At 39.7% G+C, this 19,662-nt stretch overlaps 4 protein-coding genes across 5 annotated transcripts; 3 read left to right on the top strand and 1 right to left on the bottom strand.

The window, feature by feature from the left end:
• Positions 1-264: 264 nt before the first annotated feature.
• LOC126599974 (uncharacterized) lies at positions 265-4,520 on the top strand. The gene is made up of 9 exons (XM_050266464.1): positions 265-593; positions 708-881; positions 1,428-1,839; positions 1,930-2,213; positions 2,315-2,383; positions 2,475-2,531; positions 2,809-2,861; positions 2,948-3,023; positions 3,204-4,520. Exons 1-9 carry the CDS (start codon positions 550-552, stop codon positions 4,138-4,140), a joined length of 2,106 nt encoding a protein of 701 aa, XP_050122421.1. The 5' UTR covers positions 265-549; the 3' UTR covers positions 4,141-4,520.
• Positions 4,521-8,890: 4,370 nt separating this feature from the next.
• On the top strand, positions 8,891-9,446 carry LOC126600330 (uncharacterized). The gene is made up of 2 exons (XM_050266913.1): positions 8,891-9,065; positions 9,244-9,446. The coding sequence occupies exons 1-2, from the start codon at positions 8,964-8,966 to the stop codon at positions 9,325-9,327; spliced, it is 186 nt and encodes a 61-aa protein (XP_050122870.1). The 5' UTR covers positions 8,891-8,963; the 3' UTR covers positions 9,328-9,446.
• Positions 9,447-10,151: 705 nt separating this feature from the next.
• LOC126600329 (uncharacterized) lies at positions 10,152-16,416 on the bottom strand. 2 transcript variants are annotated; one of them, XM_050266911.1, is made up of 22 exons: positions 16,275-16,416; positions 16,028-16,129; positions 15,823-15,899; positions 15,651-15,728; positions 15,396-15,527; positions 15,216-15,266; positions 14,996-15,136; positions 14,759-14,881; positions 14,527-14,604; positions 14,278-14,370; positions 14,084-14,206; positions 13,843-13,926; positions 13,400-13,498; positions 13,073-13,261; positions 12,277-12,352; positions 12,036-12,139; positions 11,695-11,954; positions 11,521-11,607; positions 11,212-11,445; positions 11,033-11,111; positions 10,864-10,927; positions 10,152-10,688 (listed from the first exon to the last, which is right to left on the bottom strand). In XM_050266911.1, the coding sequence occupies exons 2-22, from the start codon at positions 16,110-16,112 to the stop codon at positions 10,570-10,572; spliced, it is 2,376 nt and encodes a 791-aa protein (XP_050122868.1). In that variant the 5' UTR covers positions 16,113-16,129; positions 16,275-16,416; the 3' UTR covers positions 10,152-10,569. The 2 variants fall into 2 exon arrangements, with proteins under 2 accessions (XP_050122868.1, XP_050122869.1); XM_050266912.1 differs by lacking the exon at positions 16,275-16,416 and having other exon boundaries at positions 15,823-15,894.
• A 628-nt stretch (positions 16,417-17,044) lies between these two features.
• LOC126599182 (uncharacterized) lies at positions 17,045-18,740 on the top strand. The gene is made up of 5 exons (XM_050265513.1): positions 17,045-17,138; positions 17,262-17,424; positions 17,528-17,621; positions 17,748-17,947; positions 18,634-18,740. The coding sequence occupies exons 1-5, from the start codon at positions 17,079-17,081 to the stop codon at positions 18,738-18,740; spliced, it is 624 nt and encodes a 207-aa protein (XP_050121470.1). The 5' UTR covers positions 17,045-17,078.
• The last annotated feature ends 922 nt before the right edge of the window (positions 18,741-19,662 follow it).

The raw sequence follows: 19,662 nt of genomic DNA, 5'->3' as shown, positions 1-19,662 counted from the left end.
TTACAAAAATCATGTTCCATTAATTTTTCCCACTCACATAAGGTCGGCAAGATGTATTCATCTCTCCTCATGCGTGTTTCTGTGGCTGCGTGGCACCGTAGAGCTCACGTGGTCCCCACACTCCTCCAAATCCACACGCGACACGTCTTTAATCCCGTAATCCCCTTTAACCACCTTAAAATCCTGTCCGTTCATTTCACCTGGGTCCCACCAGCTAAAAATTTGATATATCAGGAAGCTGGTACCATTACGTGTTAAACGCGATCCTCAACACAAAATCCAGCCAAAGCCGAAAGCGACACGCGTTTGACTCCGACCCAATCAGGGCCCGCCACGTGTACTACCCTCCACCCAGCACCGCAAACATCTCCCGCCTCCTTCCCCTCGATATCGGAGGCCCCAAATTTTGCTCTGGATTTTTCTTCCCAATTGCCGCTCGGATTTTTCGTTTTTTCGATTCTGTAATTTCCAAATTCGAATTTTCGTACATTAATTTAATTTTTCTGAAATCCGATACAAAAAATCAAAATTTAATTATACTGTTATGAGATGATTCAACGGTTCGTTGACAACATCATCGCCGTCACCAAAGAGTGAGTTCCCCGATCCCTTCGTTTCAAATTGATTTGGTTCGAATTGTTTTTGTAAAAAGATGTCGAATTCGGTTGTTTGGGATCGTTTTCGAGTTTGGGTTTTCGAATTTGCAGGTCAGTGAAGACGTTAACGTACGAATCGCTGAACAATATCGTGCGGCTGATCAATGGAATTTCGGCTCTGTTGCTGACGTTTCTGCCGGGGAAGGCGAACATTCTCGAAGGCATTCATGGGTGGGAGCTCAGGCCCACCTTTCGCGGGCCCAGATTTCCTCGCTGGATGGAGAAGTAAGTTTTGGGTTTTGATCATGGAAGAATTTTGAAGCTCATTGAATTCATAATTTTTTAAAATTTGGAAAATTTTGGTTATCTGTTTTGTGCTTGTGGGAATTGGGATTATTTACGGGGAATGAATGTATTGAGTGTAATTTTTGTGGTGGGCTCTAATTATTTTGAACGTATAATTGACTGAATTCAGAAATTTGAATTTTTTTTATTACTTAGCAATTTATTTTTTGATTTGTGGAATTGGGATTGTTCATGATAAATGAATGGATAAAGGTGTAATTTTTTCGTGGCCAGTAGCTATTTTGTATGAAAAATTGACTGAATTTAGAATTTTGGAATTTATTATCGCTTGGCAGTTTGTTCTGTGATTGTGGGAATTGGGATCGTTCAAATGAATGTGTGTTTTTTCTGGTGGGAAGTAGTTGTTTTGTATGTGAAGTTAGTTCCTCTTATGTAGTATCTATGTATCTTCTTGTAAGAAGTGTAACGTTTCATGCATCAATATTTGTTGCTGAATGACATGTCCATTTTGCTTCATGCTTGTAGTGGGGTGTCCTCTTTCAATCGTTTTGTACACGAGCTTTCTGTGGATTCTGATTCTGATGGTTCGAACCTTGATTACGCATACGGCAATGAAGATAGTGATGATGACATATCTCCTACATCACCATCCTCTCAAAGTTCAAGAGCCTCTCGGGCTTCTAGTTTCAGTAAGCACGGTAGGCGCTGGTCGTGGTGGATGTGGATCAGATGCATATTTTTCTGGATTCTGTTTCCTGCGAGGTTTCTGCTTGGGATTCCAGTTCGCATTTTGCAATTGTCTTATTCTAGGTCATCCAAAGCCTCTTCTGCACCAGGAAGCAATGAGGCTCCGCAAACACGCCGTATAAATAAAGTGCAGACTCTCAAAGATCACATTGTTCACCGAACCACTGATAGGAGACGTGGAGTCATTGAGGTCTGTGCACAGGCTAAATATGCCCTTTTAAAATAAGATGCATCATTTGTTTCCTCTTCCAATTTCTCATCTTTAACTTGTGCTTAACAGGATCTTCATCTAGCAATCGAGATATTCATAGAAGCTGTTTTTGATGTTGTTCACAAGGCAGCACATTTTGTTCTTTCCCCTTCTGTGGCTTTTAAAACACTATCAGGATGGTGTTCACTGAGCAGCGGTGGTGTTCAAGATAGCCACGGTAGTGATACAGAAGTTACTGTTCCGACAGCTACACTTGGAGAGAATGATCCAGCTCCTAAGGAAAGGAATACTTCATTTCAGCAGTCCCTAAATACCGATGCTCGGACTTGTCAGGATGTCATAACAGAGCTTGGGTAAGGCTTTTGGTACCGCTTAGTTGATCGTAGAACCTTTCACTTTTCGTTTGAATGTTTCACATGCTCTGCAAATTGCTCAATTTTTTTGTCTCTCTTAGGTACCCATATGAAGCTATTCATGTGATCACTAGTGATGGCTATGTTCTTCTCTTGGAAAGACTCCCGAGGTATAATCAATATTTTTGGCTTTTTTTCCTTCCATAGACAATAACTTTTTTTTTAATATATGGTGTCTAATATTGTATTGTGATGCTGCAGACGTGATTCCCGGAAAGCTGTTTATCTACAACATGGAATTTTGGATTCATCTATGGGGTAAGTTATTTCTTTTATCCTTCCTTCCCCAAGTGTTCTAGAAACTATGCCATAAATGTTGAGTGGAGGTTTGCTTGCGGCGCTGGCTATCAGAATGATACATAGTCCTTCCTGCTACAATTTCAGAGTGGTATAACTTATTTACTTTATGAAAAGGCAATCCGCTCATTACTAGTAGTGTTCTTATCTCTTGTATTTTGCACCCTTTGCAAAAAAATTTGCTTGATATATAGTGAGCTTTATGAATGATTTTTAATGCGTTGTTTCCCTTATCCAGTTGGGTGTCTAATGGGGTTGTTGGTTCACCGGCATTTGCTGCCTATGATCAAGGTTTGCATGTTTCATTCGAAAGTATATGCTTGTAGTACAGACAGTTTTATTGGTTAGAAATATGCTAATGTTTTGTATTTTTACAGGATATGATGTTTTTCTTGGTAACTTTCGTGGCTTGATTTCTAGGGAACATGTGAACAAAAATATCTCATCACGACAGTAAGTTGGCATCTGCATGTTATATTGTTTATGAAATATTCATCCTTGATTCCTTCTGATTTAAATTTTCAGCAGGGGAGGAATGAGGTTGCAATATTTCAGATTTGTTAAACACAAAGTAGCAATTTCCATAAAGTACTTCAGTACAAGCTGAGTTACTGAACATAGCAAACAATGCAGGTATTGGCAGTACTCCATCAATGAGCATGGGACTCAGGATATTCCTGCAATGATAGAGAAGATTCACCAAGTTAAAACTGCTGAATTGAAACTTAGTCAACCTGATGTTGACGAAGAAACAAATGATGGTCAACCATACAAGCTCTGTGCAATTTGCCATAGCTTGGGAGGAGCAGCAATACTTATGTACGTTATAACGCAGAGAATAGAAGAGAAACCCCACAGACTCTCTAGGCTGGTTTTACTGTCACCTGCTGGCTTCCATGGTGATTCTACCTTTATGTTTACGGTTGTGGAGAATGTCTTTCTTCTATTGGCTCCTCTTCTGGCTCCTCTTGTGCCTGCCTTTTACATACCAACCAGGTTCTTTCGCATGCTTCTGAACAAGTTGGCGCGAGACTTTCATAACTATCCTGCGGTCGGAGGACTGGTTCAGACCCTGATGAGTTATTCTGTTGGTGGGGATAGCTCAAATTGGGTTGGTGTGTTAGGGATACCACATTATAACATGAACGACATGCCGGGCGTATCATTCCGAGTGGCTCTCCATCTTGCACAAATCAAGCGTGCTGGAAAGTTTAGAATGTTCGATTACGGGAGTGGTTCTGCTAATATGGAGGTGTATGGATCTCCAGAGCCATTCGACTTGGGGGAGTACTATGGGCTTATTGATGTTCCAGTTGATCTGGTTGCTGGACGAAAGGACAAGGTAATTCGGCCATCAATGGTCAGAAAGCATTATAAGTTGATGGATGAATCAGGTGTCGATGTATCATATGGTGAATTTGAGTACGCCCATCTGGACTTCACATTTTCACACCGAGAAGAACTATTGGCGTATGCCATGTCACGCTTGCTGCTTGTTGAGCCAACTCCGCAGCAGCAATCCAGTCAGAAGGCCGTAAGGTTGAAGAAGAAAACCCCGGCCAATAGTTGATTAAGTTCGAGAAAGCCCATGCATATCCGTCCTTTTTTCTTCAGGATTTGGCATGTGCTACATACTCAGCCGCAGATTACTGTTAGTCTGTTATAGATGATTGAACATGTCGATACGTCTTACCCCAGGGCAGTCTGTTGTGAGAGTTGCTGCCATGGTTTCTTCTCCTCCTATTTTTTTCGCCGAAAGTTGACCGTCCGAAGGCTTATATAAATACCTTGGATTGAGCTTTGTACAAAAACCCTTTTGTGTATATTTTGTAATGGATCTAAGAATCATGTTGTGTGTCTTGTAACGTTAATACTGCATAGGATGTTTTGTCAAGCGAACACTCAAACATTTCCTTTTACATTGCGAAGATCCACAAACAATTGGTACTATGAGAACTGTTTACATTATGTTGGTATAATTTCGTGTGTTCGACCGAGCCCTATTTCTTACTAGACTCTACAAATCATTGCGGAGTCCATTTCGTTCGGTTTTGTGTTCCCGAAACCCTAAAACTCGTGGGGATTCGATGTCCTCTCCTCTCAATCGTTGTATCGGTCGGGGCATACTGCTGTGGTGTTGAGGCCTTCCTATAAGCCTGTTACAGTAAGCACTAAAGTCTCGTATCATATGTTTAGCGAAATAGTCGGTTTTGAGCAAGTGCAGATGGACAAGCGCTTCATTGCAGATGAACAAGTGCAGATGATTACTTAGTCATACCTTGGCTCGGCCGACCGGAATTAGTTGATCGGGATACATAGCAGATATCGTTCCCTGAAAGCAGGCAAAGGTAAATTAACCAACAAGTCTGATCACACTTAATCAGGAAACTCAAAAAATGATTTGTTGAACTGAAGCTAAATTAGACTGATTATCCTATGCATGAAACTGTATTTTTACCTCCTATGCTGGAACGTATGTTTCGTCTTGGGGTGTCTTGTTAGAACTAGCAGCAAGCTCCACCCCACCATATAATCTGCGAGGTATTATACTTGCTATTGCAACTGCTGTCCTGCAACAAAGGCACCAATTAATTTTGTTCCACACTCTCCTGAGAAATTTCTTTGGCTTGCTCTAGGGCGCAGAGGACCAAGGCTTATTGGTCCTTGAGTACCTGAAAAGGGTCGCGGAATGCATAGGTATTCCATGTTTGGATGTGTGACTTGCCCCCCAAGTCTCATTGTTTGAATTTCTTGAATTTCAAGGTAATCTGAGAATTTGGTGTTCCAGTAGGGTCCCATAGCTGCTGATCCGTCAACCACCACGACAAGATACCTTGCTGCTGGTGCTGCCATTGATTCTTCCTTCTGATCACATGAAAATACCTGCACAGAAATATGTAAGAAAAGCCTGACTGAGTTATCTCTACTGAATCAGTGATCTCTTGAGAGAGGCTTTGGTTTGTGTTTCTAACGCTTTGAGAGAGGCTTGTGTTTCTACGCTCTCACTCTCTCTCTCACTAATATACTCGTCGTCCGTGCATGCCACTATTCACTAGGTGGTGCCGGGTGGATTGCTCTTCGCCATCTCACTTTAATTTGTTATTACAGTGCTGGCAAGTTTCAGTGTAGCGAGATATAGGTTGATATATAAGCTATTATTTCACGTGTTATAATACAGATGAATGACATAGTGGATATATAAATATTCCACTTCTAGAGTATATTAATTAAAAACATATCTAGTTTGAGTAAAATAGTAACCATGTTCTGAAAAATTCTCCATAAGAACATGGACTGGTGTACTACCTTATAACTGATACTTGGATTGAACAGAATTGTAATTTTGGTGGATGCTGTGGGTATGGTAGTGTAAGAAGTTCTTAAACAAGAAATTTAAACGGTTATACCTGTAACCGCATGTATTATCCATAATCACCCATTTAAATTTCACGGGTAAACGGTTATACCTATAACCGTTTATTTATTTAAATGGTCACCTATAACTATAACCGTGAATTTTAAATGAGCAGGTAACCGTAGTTACTCATAGCCATGGGTATTTTGCTCATCCTAGTAAGAACTGGAGAAGCTAAAGAGGTCTCTTTTGAATCAATTGCAGAGGTCACACAAGAAATGTGAGTATAAAGTGATGATATATGCATGCAGAGTTGGAGGATGATTGGAAGTATTCGGACCGGTTTACTGCAATAGGATTCTTCGATCGAGGACGTTGAGAATGGCAGAAGAACTTCACCAAGTGACCTCTGGCCATGCAAAAAATATGACAAAACTTGCTAATTACACACAATCTGCCAAATACTCACTTAATTAAACGTGAGTATATTTAGCAGATTGTGTGTTAAGTATAGCAAGTTCTGTCGGATTAATTTTTGAATGGACAAATGACACGGTGCAGTTCTTGCTATTCTCAACTTCCGATCGATCTCGACCTCGACCTCGACCGCATAACACTCCTTTAGCAGTAAGCAGCTTCGAATATATACTTCAATTTCTTCCTTCAACTCTGCATTTATCATCAGCTTTATACTCACATAACTTAAATGTAGTTCAACCACAAGAAGCCAATTGTACGTTAATGAGTTTTAATTATATCAATCAAAATAACAAAAATAAAAATGATGGGAAATGAGCAAGGTTTGCAAATATCTCAGTATTTGAAAGAAATTATGTGTTTTCTGTTCCCATAAATTTTTACTTCATGCTAAGAGCAGTTCCAGTGTGGTGGAGGCCCCCTAGGGCTATCCACTATGCTATCCACCCAGTGAACAATAACCGCCTTTAATTAACAGTAATCACTTTTTACATCTTCACCCCTACACTTGAATAGCCTTGGCAATAGGCAATAAAATAATAGTATTTTTTTTATTTATAAAATAATACAAAATATTCTACTTTCTTTCAATCCTTGCATCCCCACAAAATCCCACTTCTAGGTTTTCTTTCCCATTCACTTAATTCCCCCACCAAGCTCTCAGAGCTCTCAGTCCTCTGTTTCCCATAAAAAAAAACCCATATCTTTTAACCTGAGCTTCATCTCCAGTCAAACCCTCTCCTTCTCGCAGTCAAGATCCCTCTCTAACCTCCTCGCCCTCCAAGCCCCTCTCCTCCCCTCCTTCTCCCAAACCGTCGCCGCCGCAACTTGCCGGGACAAATCAGTCTCTGACTCGACCGACCCAGTCCCAAACCTTCGACGAGATGATGTCCGACGACCAAAACTGAGACTCCAGGCTCCTCCTGGACCAGAAAATCCATGAGAAAATCCTTGCATCTTCACCCTGACGTCAACATGCATCACCTCCACCTCGGGCTCTCGGGCTGGCAACTCCTGGTGGGCCTCTCCTTCGGGGCCACTCGAGCTCCATCGCCAGCACAAGCTGGACCTCCCCACTCGGGTTATCTGGCCATGTTCCGCATCCTGTCCCTCGAGCACAAGCTCCCGCTGGAGCTGCTCTAACAATTACTTTCTTTGGAAAAGTAATGAGTAGATTATAGAAATGTATTGAAAATCAAATCTAAGGAGATACAGTCTTTCTGTTGATTTCCGTATTCAAGAGATGAATAATGAACTTATGATTTATAGCACTCTCAAGGAAACATTTTATGTAATCGTAACAACATGTGGTTTACATGCCGAAGTGGTGTCAGTATCCACTCAAACTATAACTTATTTTTTGCATGACATGTCGATGTCATGTTATGAATACGAGAGACGAATACTGAACATACGATTTACAGCCCTGACACAAAAACATTTTAAATTGTAACTGTAAGACCATGTGGCATACATATTGAAGTGGTGTCAAGTATCCACTCAAACTATAACTCGTGCCTCGCCTGACATGTTGATGTCGTGTTATGAATACAAGAGACGAATAATGAACGTACGATTCACAGATGTGACACGAAAACGTTTTAATAGTAACCGCAACACCAAGTGACATACATGCCGAAGTGGTGACAATATCTACTCAAACTATAATTCATGACCTGTGTGACACGCTGATGTCGTGTAATGAATAAGAGAGACAAATAGTGAACGTACGATTTAAAACCGTGAGACAAAAACGTTTTAATAGTAATTGCAACACCACATGATATACATGCCGAAGTGGTGTTAGTATCCACTCAAATTATAATTCATGACATGCGTGACATGCTAATGTTATGTAATAAATAAGAGAGACAAATAGTTAACGTGCGATTTACAGCCATGACACAAAAATGTTTTAATAGTAACCACAACACCACATGACATACATGCTGGAGTGGTATTAATATCCACTCAAACTATAATTCATGACATGCGTGACACGCTGATGTCGTGTAATGAATAAGAAAGACAAATAGTTAACATACGAGTTACAGCCGTGACACAAAAATGTTTTAATAGTAATCGTAACATCACGTGATATACATGCCAAAGTAATATCAATATCCACTCAAACTATAACAAATGCCATGCTTAACTTGCCAATGTCGTGTTATGAATGCAAGGGACGAATAGTGAAACTTCCAATTTGTAGCATTGTCACCATACGTTTTGATTATAACCGTAACATCACATGACATATATGTTGAAGTGCCACCACTAACCCACTTTAACTATAACTTGTGCCCCGAGTGACATGCCGATGTCGAGATAACCCTTACAAAATCATTGCCATTTTTTTTCGACCCAAACTCAAGCCAAACCCAATTGAGAGAAGCTCAAATAAATAAGCCCACAACCATGGTAGGCCTATTGGATCTTTTAACCGGTTCACTGACCCGTCCGACTCGACACATTTACAAGTCAAGAGATCCACGTCCACCGTCTGGGGGCGCAGCTTGAAACTTTTCCGAGAAAATCAAGGAAAGAAAGCGAGAGGGAAAATGGCAGGGAATACTTGGGCCTATGTCCGGATCATCTCCGGCACCATTCTCGGTGGCATTCTCGGCTTCTACGTCATGGACCGCGCCGAGAAAAGCTACAAGGTCACTGGAATATTCATATTCTTAATTCGCTCTCTGTCTCTGTTTGGTTTCCGGGAATTCCTCGCAAAAGAAAATTACAGCTTTCTCAGCTGCCAAACACTGGATTAATAGCATGAATTTATCGAATTTCTAATTTATTTGTTAATCTGATTTATTTGTTGGGTTTTTGTGATTGCAGGAGAAAGTGCAGGAGAGGCTGAGGAAGTATGAAATTGAAATGAAGAAGAGAGAGAAATTGGATGAGTTTGAAGAGTCTCAGTAGATTTTATCTTTTTATTTTTCTTCTGCTTTTGCTGAGAAATTATAGTTTTGAACCATTTTCAAGGCTTATAACATTTGTATTTGAAATTTTCTGTTTTGGGCAATATCACAATTGAATTACGTACTGTTATTACTACTTTAGAAGCTAAAAATAATAAAATGATGGATAGTTAAGGTTCTAAAAGATACTCGGTGTTAGTCGAGCGGCGGGTTTGGATCCATCGCTTAGGCGGGACCTACCAGCTTTAAGTAACTTTATCATTTATTGGGTAAATAAGTACGTTTTTTTATTTTAAAATACATAATTGTATTGTGATAATCATCCAAGTATTTAATAAGTCAAGTAAATTGTAGTAATGGTTCCTTGACTTTAACTCAATTGGAGCAATGATCCTTTAATTAAAAATTCATTACCATTAGTCCTTCAACTCATCAAAACATGCAGATATCGTCCCTCAACTAAAAATCAATTACCATTAGTCTATCAACTTTAATCCAACCGGAGAAATGATCCCTCAATTTTAACCCAATTGGAGCAATAGTCATTCCAACATAACTCGTTCTGACAAAATTCTGACAAGGTTGATAAAAATGACCTTAGCAAAATGATAAAGTTACTTACATTTCATTGAAATAAGTCTTACATTATTGACAAAATAAAATGCAAAATATAAGTTATCACTTCTTTGTTTAAGTGAGAACCACAATCTAGATATATGATTAGGTGGGTTCAGGTGGGCGAATAAGCACACTAGGCGGACGCCTCAGCAGTCAAAGCGCAATTTCTTGATTTGTAAACGCTTAGAGACCAATCAGAGCAATCGCTAGATATGAGAGAATTTTTATAACATAGTTGATATACCTTCAGCTAAATCGTTTTGCTGAACCCCGACGCTAACATATATGGCACACTGGTATTACTTAGAAATTTAGAATGGAGAACCAATACAACACACAAACAAATCTTCGTTCTCGTAAAATGTCCAAACGAAGAAAAGCAGGAGTGATCTTACAGCTACGTCCTCGACACCCGATTCGGGTGTCCGAGCAGGGCAAAACTGAAAACTGGAAACAATAATCTGAACCAGAGCTTCATTCCCATATACAAGACGCGTGACTTTTCTTCTGCGCTGGAAAGCCGTCTCTGAAGGAAGTTTCACGCGTCCAAGACGCCATCTTATCAAGCATCAAGAATCGGGAAGCACTCTTAAGGATGAGTGTCGCGTGCCCGCACACAATCGTATCAAGCATCGAGAATTGGGAAGCGGTGTTCCGGCCACTTGGGATACGCACGCTTGTACAGACTCATGCATACGGTGTCACTCTGCTGGAGGACCCCGTTGAAGATGCACTTCAGTGCCCCTGAAACAAAATCGTACGGAAGAAAACGCACTTCATAACTCACTAAATGCAACAACAGAGCACAATCTATACTGAACTATTTGGGCATTGTCGGAGATTTCAGCGACTTGAAGAAAATTCGATGTAACAAAAAGAGGTGAGACGAAAAGAGAAACAGATTGCTATGTAATCTTACCATGTGTACCAAGAGGCTCCTTGATGCGACCACGACGACCACATTTGGTCCATACTTCAACAGGCTGCCACCACCAAGGACATTAAAAAACATACCCGTAGTGATTGTATTGAATTTTCTCGATACAACAACACAAGTTTAAAAAATAAAAGATTATCTGCAATCTCACCTTGAACCATTTAACGTCCTCTGGGTTATGGAACATGTATCTTACAGAAGCCTTCAGTTTTGATACTCGTTGAGGGTAACTGCATCAAATATGCTTATGGTTCAATACGTCAAAACTTTCAAAGGAAAACATTTGTACCACAAAGGTCGCCACCCCCAAGAGTCAAGAATGAATCATACCCGGTTAAAGTAATCTTCTTTAGTATAATTCGGTCAGGGTCAACGCATTTCAGTGCACCAACAGCAGCTATGGTAAGTGGAGCGGCCACCCCTTCAGAACTCTTCAAAGCTATCAAAGGAAGTGGAGGAAAAGAGATTGGGGCATAAATTGAAGCCATGGAAAAACGTCCTGGATGTAGAAACCTCTCCATCTTATGCTTGTCTGAGTTCATGTTGTCAGTAGAATATATTGGCCTGCAAAGTGAAGAGCGAAAGTGTCAATCACTAAAATTCAATAAATAGAAGAGTTGGTGGCATCAGAGATACTACCTGGCAATGAATTGGCGAAAGCCAACATGAAATATTAATTCGTCCTTGGATTTGATAGGAGCACTGTACGTGTCGTGCTTCTTTATGCTGCAAAACATAGATCACCGGGAATCATGAGAAAACCTACCCTTAAGAAGACAACAAAACTGCAAATTTTTCTCAGCTAGAAGATACCTGAAATGAAGTACAGACATCTTGGACTCATGCTGCAAAAGACCACATGCTATGACAGGAATTGTCTTTGCACGCATACATAATTTAGAAGCGACGCTACTTGGCACTTCACTAATATACAGCCTTGCATATGAGCTAGCTGTGGCACACTCATCACTGTTTTCTTGGTCCATTTCTAACGCTTTAGCAAGGACATTTTTCTGTGTTCTGTTGAAATTATCGAATGCAAATATTCTGGCATACTCTGCAGGCAGAGACTCCTGAAGTTCATCATAGACGTATGTCAGTTTAATTTGATGCAAGTAGGGTGAACGAGTATTACACAATTACAAGAATATTACTTTGGGATCCCATGAAGAGGTCCTGAAGGACTTCAGGCCCCTATATTTAGCAAAACGTTTTCTTGCTGGAATATCTAATGGTGTATCGACTTCATCCGGAAATTCTGAAACATAACATATAACCATTATAAGCCAACTAGAGAATGCAGCACTAATACATTGACTTAAAGGTGCTACAGATACAGTTTTTATAATATAAATCATATAGCGACAGAAAGAACAAAGCTAAAAAGACAAGTACCCTCGTCATCAGCATGTGCTTGCTTTATTTTTTGGATCTCATTCTCCAACTGTTCCTTAGTCAGGTTTTCACCTTCCTGTAAAACAAATACTAAAAAGGTAAGTCTTATAATGTACAGAACTCGAACAAACAAAATAAACTTCTTAATGGCAGCACATAAATATTACCATTCTGACCAGTACAAGTACAGCGACAATTGAATTCTTACAGACAAATACGCATTGTGCCCCTTTCCCTTTTGAAAAATTTACTTAAACCTTAAATGATCGCAGATGAATTCTTTACATATTAATGAAAATGCTCATAGATAGAGAAAGAACCAACAACAACAACAACAAAGCCTTTTCCCACTAAGTGGGGTTGGATAGAGAAAGAACAAACGACATAGAAAAACTCATGAGTGAATCCTCCTATGCAACATTCTAATTCAAATAACTACGGTGAGTGGTTCACACACCTTGTTTAAAACCTATTGTCTGTAGTATGTCAGTGACTCAGCTTCCCTAGAGAAACACTAGGATTCTGACCATTAAGAAGTAATATTTGACCAAAAGCAACTGACCAGAGTTTACCTTTGCAATTCCATGGCTAGAGGGTGTGGTTAGTATTTTGATATTCTTAAATCTTACGGTTCTTCGCATTTGAAAATGACAGTAACACCAAAATAGTATTCCGTATTAATTATTGTGCTTCATATTAGATCAGAAACACTTTCAATGAGAACAGAGAGAGTGACTAATTCTGGTAACACAATAAAGATCACTTGATGCACAAATAATATACATGTTAACCTCACCATCATCACTGAATCAATATCAGTTTCTCCATCAGCGTCCCTTATTGAAGCTTGATCGTCACTCTCATCTGAATAATTATTGTCATCTTGACCAGGATAACCACTGTCCCTCTCATCCAATACCATACCATCAGCTTCATCATCAGTACTTGACTCCTCTTCATCTGTATCATCCACAATCCAAGCAGCCTGCAAGAACCGAAATCATGCCTCTGATATATCACTAAAGTTTGTCCATTACCTCTCAACACAAACAAACAAAGATGTGACTAACATATAAGAAAGAAACATTCAGACTTACGAGAACTGAGAAGAAAAAATGCAGACCTGGTATTCTGAAGTGCCTCGAGGAAGAGCCCTCTTTTTCTTCTTTTTTTGCTTCTGACTTTCTTCAGCCTCAGCCATTTCTGCTTCTGTTGGCCATGTCTGACAAAAAAGAATTTATGTTTGAGTCAAGTTGTAACTTGTCCCACAACCAATCCAATAATTCACCAAACCTAATAGTAAATTTAAGAAAATCCAGAAGTATATCATACTAGCCGAGCGGTATACAACTCTGAAGTCTGAAAATGCTCTAGTGAAAATTTTTAATAGCATGACATTCTACTTTCATAGTTCATGCAATTCCACTGAAATCCCCCTATTTTTGTTTTATTCATTCTTGGATTAGCAATAATGCAATATACAAGCCATATTCTTAATATCAACCCACATTTATGTTAATGGAAATAAGCAAGACATAATTAATAGAACAAATGTAATCTTGTTACCTGTTCACCTGCAAGGGGATCAGGAACATTCTCAACTAGTAAAACCTCCTGCTTCATAGGATTGGGAACCAAAGAACGAAGGACCTTGAAGAAGAAAAAGAGGACAGAAGGAACTTGAATATTAAAATTTCAAATGAGAAACACTTCACAAAATAAATTAATCGCATCAAATCTTATCATTAAAAAGGAAATCATTTATTCTAGAGACATCGTGCTTATATACAAATGAAAAGGCTAATACCTCTCTATCACCCACTTCATCTGAGTCCATGGCATCTTGCTCTTTTCTTGCATTCAAAGGAAATGGATCCTTGAGAATTTCCATTTTGGACAGCTGGAAATCCCCCGCACCAGAAACATGAACCTGATATAAAGTAAAATAAGACAACTTCCAAATCATGTGACCAAGGACAAGTCTTTGGATGAACTAATCACCAGTTGGTTCACAGAAAGACTGCGAGCACGTATATATCCAGTAAGAAGAAGGGTGCACTTTCCCGAACTGGAATCATCTGCTACCATATCAACCTATCAAAATACAAAATGTGTTGTTACACTGATGAAACTAGTTGTTCTTCGACAAGGCGAATATGCCTCAACAAGCTACAAAAACTTCACCCCTAAAATTTCTTATGGTTTCTACCTCTACCTAAAAAGAATGATAGCGAAAACTTAAATGAACACCTTCTGGGCCATCAGGTAAGGCCGTTGACTTCGCCAGTGAGGAATTGAAAGCCTTTGTTCCTTAAAGAGCCACATGAACTGCAATTATAGTAAGATGACAAAGGAAATCTATGAGAGGCATCAAATTATGTAAAATATGAAACAATATAAATGTCATTTGAACTGTAACCCACTCTGAATTTTAACTTTGAAAGCATTAGCCTAAGATAAAGAATCTAGAGTCAACAGTTACCTTGTGCAAATCATCCTTTGTATCAGCTGGATAATATTTACAATCCTCAGGAAATTCAGAAGCAAGACTAGACGTACATATTTTCTTAGAATCATGTCTTCTTTTCACATCAGCAGGTAGATCCTATATGCACGAAACGTCAAAAAGAAAGAAGAATAAATCCTATGTCAAGTTGAGCACAACCTTTCCTATTTTCTTAGTATTTCCAGGAATATATAAAGCATATGAACAACGTACACGAATTAGCACCACAGTGCTTGGTAAACCAAGGGACCTAAAAACAGAAAGACATTGACTTCCAAAAGAGTCAATGTAGTCAGACGTGCTTCCTTCATGTGAAGAGCTCGCTGATGCCACAAAAGCAATGAGATCAGCAACCTACAAGTCAAAGAGTTTACGATGTCAGAAAAAACACCAGCAAAATTTGGAAGAGTACACAAGTGTCAGACTTTTTTACCTTAGCCATTTCCATACATGTTGGAAGATCGCCATGAGGTGCTTTCAATACCTAAAAAATAACATGAGTTGGATACAATTATTCACATCAGTCATCAATGTTAAATACTCGGCCCAGACAAAACATTTATATGAGAGTCATTCCATTAGAATTTAGAATACAGCAACAGAGGCAGGGTACCGTTGTTCTGAGCTTGTACTCAGGAGAAGCAACCGTTGGAAATGCGGCTTCATAACCTTGTGGAGATAGCAACGATAAAAGATCCCCAGCAAGTGAATTCAGGTTCGCATCAGCAGAAAGTCCGAACAAAACCTGCCATTGTTGAAAGTTAGAAAGATAAGAAAGCTGAGTAAAAACATCCTAATTGTGTATTAAATTATTAATCCATTCGAAACACTTTCCTCCATCAATTCCAACTGAAAAACAAAAACTCACAATCACACGGGGAGGACTTGCTGATCCACTCGAAGCCCTCTTCTCTTTCAAAACAGCCGCCCTCTTCTGCTCCCGAAGCTACACAGTATCAAAATTGTGAATTAGACATACAAATCAGACATACATACCGAAAACCGAAATGACAGAAAGACGAACTTTTGAAATCAATTACCATCTTGCTCCGCTGAACGCGAGCAGCCCGAGCCCCCTTAGTGACATTGCGCTCCGGTTTACCGATCCTACTCTTCTCTGAAACACCAAAAACACTCCCTTTACACACAGCGATTGCAATTCATAGCAGTTTTCTCAAATTCTCGACGAAAAGGAGGTTCCATCAAAAGGAAGCGTGAGAGAGTAGAAGCATATAAAAAGAGAACCTAAAGTTTTGTGGAGATTGCGAGAAGATTTGGAGGCGAAGCGCGTCTTGTGCTGCTTATTCACTTGAGCTCGCGAGCCTCCCATCACGACGCGGGGAAACGCTGCACACGGCGGCGAGTGCAATAGAGTTTAGGAATATAGCGAGTAAACAGCACCGCTGAGCTCTATATATATTAGATATATATATAGAGAGAGGCAGACAGACAGACAGAGAAACAGAGGAAGCGATGGGTGGAAAAAGCTTACCGTACTCGCCGCCGCAGTCGATCACTCAGTGCCGTGCCGCCAAAAGAGAGGGAATGGTGGAGAAGAAGGGAGGGAGTGAAGCAGAGAGGCGGTACTATGTTTATGAAATTTTGGGCTTCAATTTCTTTCAACGTAGGGTTGGGCAGGGCTTCCTCAAAACGCAGCGTTTAACTTAATGCACTTTGGCCATATCATGGTTTTAAACTATAGCGTATCTAGTTTTGGCGGAATTCCGCTTCGTTACGTGGGTGTATTAATTGAGATTTTGAGATATTTTAATAAATTTATAAATTTATGGATTTTAATAGAGATTAATCTAATTCTCTCGAAATCTTAGGTTGAGCAGGACGGAGAATGAGGATTGGTTAGAGAGAGGGCAAAGGAGGAGCTAAGGATGAAGGAGCTGAGTCAAGGAGCGAGAAGGGACAAGTTGAGGTGATTGGTTGAGTTTGTGCGTGGTTTGTGCGTGGTTAAACCATAATCGTTCAAATAGAAGAGGAGGGAGACTAAAAGGAGAGAATCTCTTGAGGAAACACGTGGGCGAAGACCAAGAACGGCGGGAAATCGAACCAAATTAGAACTGGTCCGGTCCAGTCCGGTTCAACTCGGTTCTCGTAGTCAAAATTAAGAAAAACCGATTTGTATTGAAACCGTAAAGGAAAACCAGTCCAATCCCGGTGAAAACGCTGCGTTTTGGCTTAATGATTGGAATATTTTGTAGATATAAAAAGGCGGGAGACCTGGAAATAGAAACGACCGTTGAACTGAACACAGAGTCGCAGAGTCACCGGAAAAGATAGAGAAATGGAGGATTCCGGTGCGATCCTCTGCCAAATCTCAACCTACAAGGACATGCTCGACCAGGTACACTCCATCTCCTCCGCCATCTCCAATGCCATTCAACGTTTCCATTCCCCCAATTCTCCCCCTTTTTAGTACCACATCGTCATCGATCGAAAAAGAAACTTCTTGCGATTGTGAAATCAGGTGAACGAAGAAATCGAAGCGAATATTCAGATAACGCGGGAGATCGAGTCGGAGATCGTCAAATGCTCCGAAATCGAAAGCGCTCTGTCCGCTAAAGAATCCGACCTCACCAAGACGCTCTACCTTTCGCACTTTGAGCTCACCGGACTACTCACCGTCGCCAGTAAGTTCCCTTCCCAGATTATCTCGTTTGATTACCCGTAATTGGAGTATTATTAGCTAATCAATCACTTAATTTTTTGATTTATTTGTGTATTTATTAATAGAGGATTTGAGGAACTCGGTTGAGGTTTTGGAGAAGGAATTGCATTGTCTAAGAGCAAATCGCGATGAGACTCTTCGCAGAATCCATGACCAGCGGTATACAACGAGCATTTCAGTTTCGATTTCATACGAATGTTTAAGGATTTCGAAAGAACTTAGGAGCGTAATTGATATCGGCATTTTAGGTACTAAAGGCTAGCTGAATGATTTGTTTTGTTACAGGGAAAGGTTTATCGCATTGTGCTTAGAGTTCCAGAAGGACATCGAGAATGGTAACGATAACGAATTACAAGCTCTTATGTCGGAAAAAGAGTTCCTCGAAAATGAAATTCGCTTATTGGAAGAGAAGAACAATGGTCTGAAGAACTCAATGCTGGCATTTGTTGAAGGAATTCTCGAAGATCTTAATAGTTGCAACTCCGGTACATATACCTTTACCTATTTTTGCACACTTTAATTTGTTCTTTTACGGCTTAGGTACCAAGTCTCCTGTCAATAGTTGGTATTAAACACATATATTACTCTTGTAGTTGAATCTAGTGAGTTATCCAGTTCAATCGTATGCACTGAACGAGCCCCTAACATTATCATGCCACTTTCTCTTCCGGTTAAGATGTCAAAAGAGTAAGAGAATAGGAACGGAAGTGCAATGGGTTTTTATATGAAAGTACTCTTGTTCTTTGACTAAAAAGAGATGTTCTAACGTCTTCGAATTGCATATACATACTAGGATTTGTGCTAGTATACTACGTGTTTTGATCCAAACTTGGACGATATTCTTTAACGATGTTGTCACGCTGATAAAATACTTACTTGAGACTGCAAGTATACCGTGAAAATCGCAACTAGTTGTGCGAGGCCCATGCCAAGTTTTACCATTTGTAAATTTATAACCCGCGACAGAATTCAGTTATTCCATGAAGCATATTTCAGCTTCTGAAAAATTCTCACTTCTCAATTCAGCTTGTTCTAATGCAGCGGTAGACTTTTGATTAAGTGGCTCGTTATAGTATAGCTTTTGCCCCTTGGATGCACTGTGATAAGATAATGAGTCTTTCTAATAAGATAATGAGTCTTTCTAAGTGGCTAATATAATGTCGGTATGCAGCTTTACAAGTTGGGATACGGAGGGGGAACCAGGAGAACGAGAAGCTGCTGAAGGATATCGATAATATGACAACTTCATTGCTTTCGAGTTTCAACTACTGCGATTGATGATGTCAGTGGTAAGCCTTTTACATACACTAAATGACATGTTCATGCATCGATGCATTGTGATCTTTTGATCGAAGATTAAGACAGATGCATCGATGCGATCTTTGATCCGTACATGTAAGAGTATATACAAGTGTATGGATGACCATATGCAAGATTTGCTTTGATACCTACATTATCCTCATTCCATTTTAGCGGCTTACAGTGACTTGGAATTTATAATTTGTAACCCCACGCATCAATTTACAGTTTCGAACCAGGTGCAAGATCGTGGAAGGGACAGACTGGACAGTAACTTGAAGGTGTACCCTCCTCCGTTTCTAGCCAAACAAAAAGGTGTCCTCCGAATCCAATTAGATTGGTAGGCCTTACTTGTACTGCTGAAATCTCTTTTCTTCCTGAATAGTTTCTGGCATCAGGCTTTTGCAGTCATGCATGCAGCATTTGTTATTTGCATACTGTCGGCTTGGATTCTTGTGTCCAGTGGTGAATCCAGGAAATAATATTAGGGAGGTCAGTAAGAATAGCGCGCTGCGCGTGTAAATTTTTTTTAACTGAAATAGCATATATATCGTCATTTCATCGAGTCTTGGTAGGCCTGAAGTCATTTGGAAAGGCATACTGCACACTTGTTAATGCATCATTTGCGTGAATAACTAACATATTCTAAGGCTGCTCCCATATGAATACTTAACAAAGAAACACACTTATCTTGAACACACTAACAATGTTTGATATCATTGCATTCCATTAATATGTTTATCCAATAACGATGATGTTTTGTTATTCTCTGAGATCACCATTTCATTTACTTTGCATTTTTGGATAGTTTTTTACTTGGTTCTTTTTTTCTGCTTACAATTGTAATCATAACCAACAAACAAGCCAGAGATAAATAATTTTAAGACTAAACTGTAAAGGG

Source organism: Malus sylvestris, chromosome 14, assembly GCF_916048215.2.
Source record: "Malus sylvestris chromosome 14, drMalSylv7.2, whole genome shotgun sequence".
In the NCBI taxonomy this organism is placed as follows: Eukaryota; Viridiplantae; Streptophyta; class Magnoliopsida; order Rosales; family Rosaceae; genus Malus; species Malus sylvestris.
This window is presented reverse-complemented; position numbering and strand designations above follow the sequence as displayed.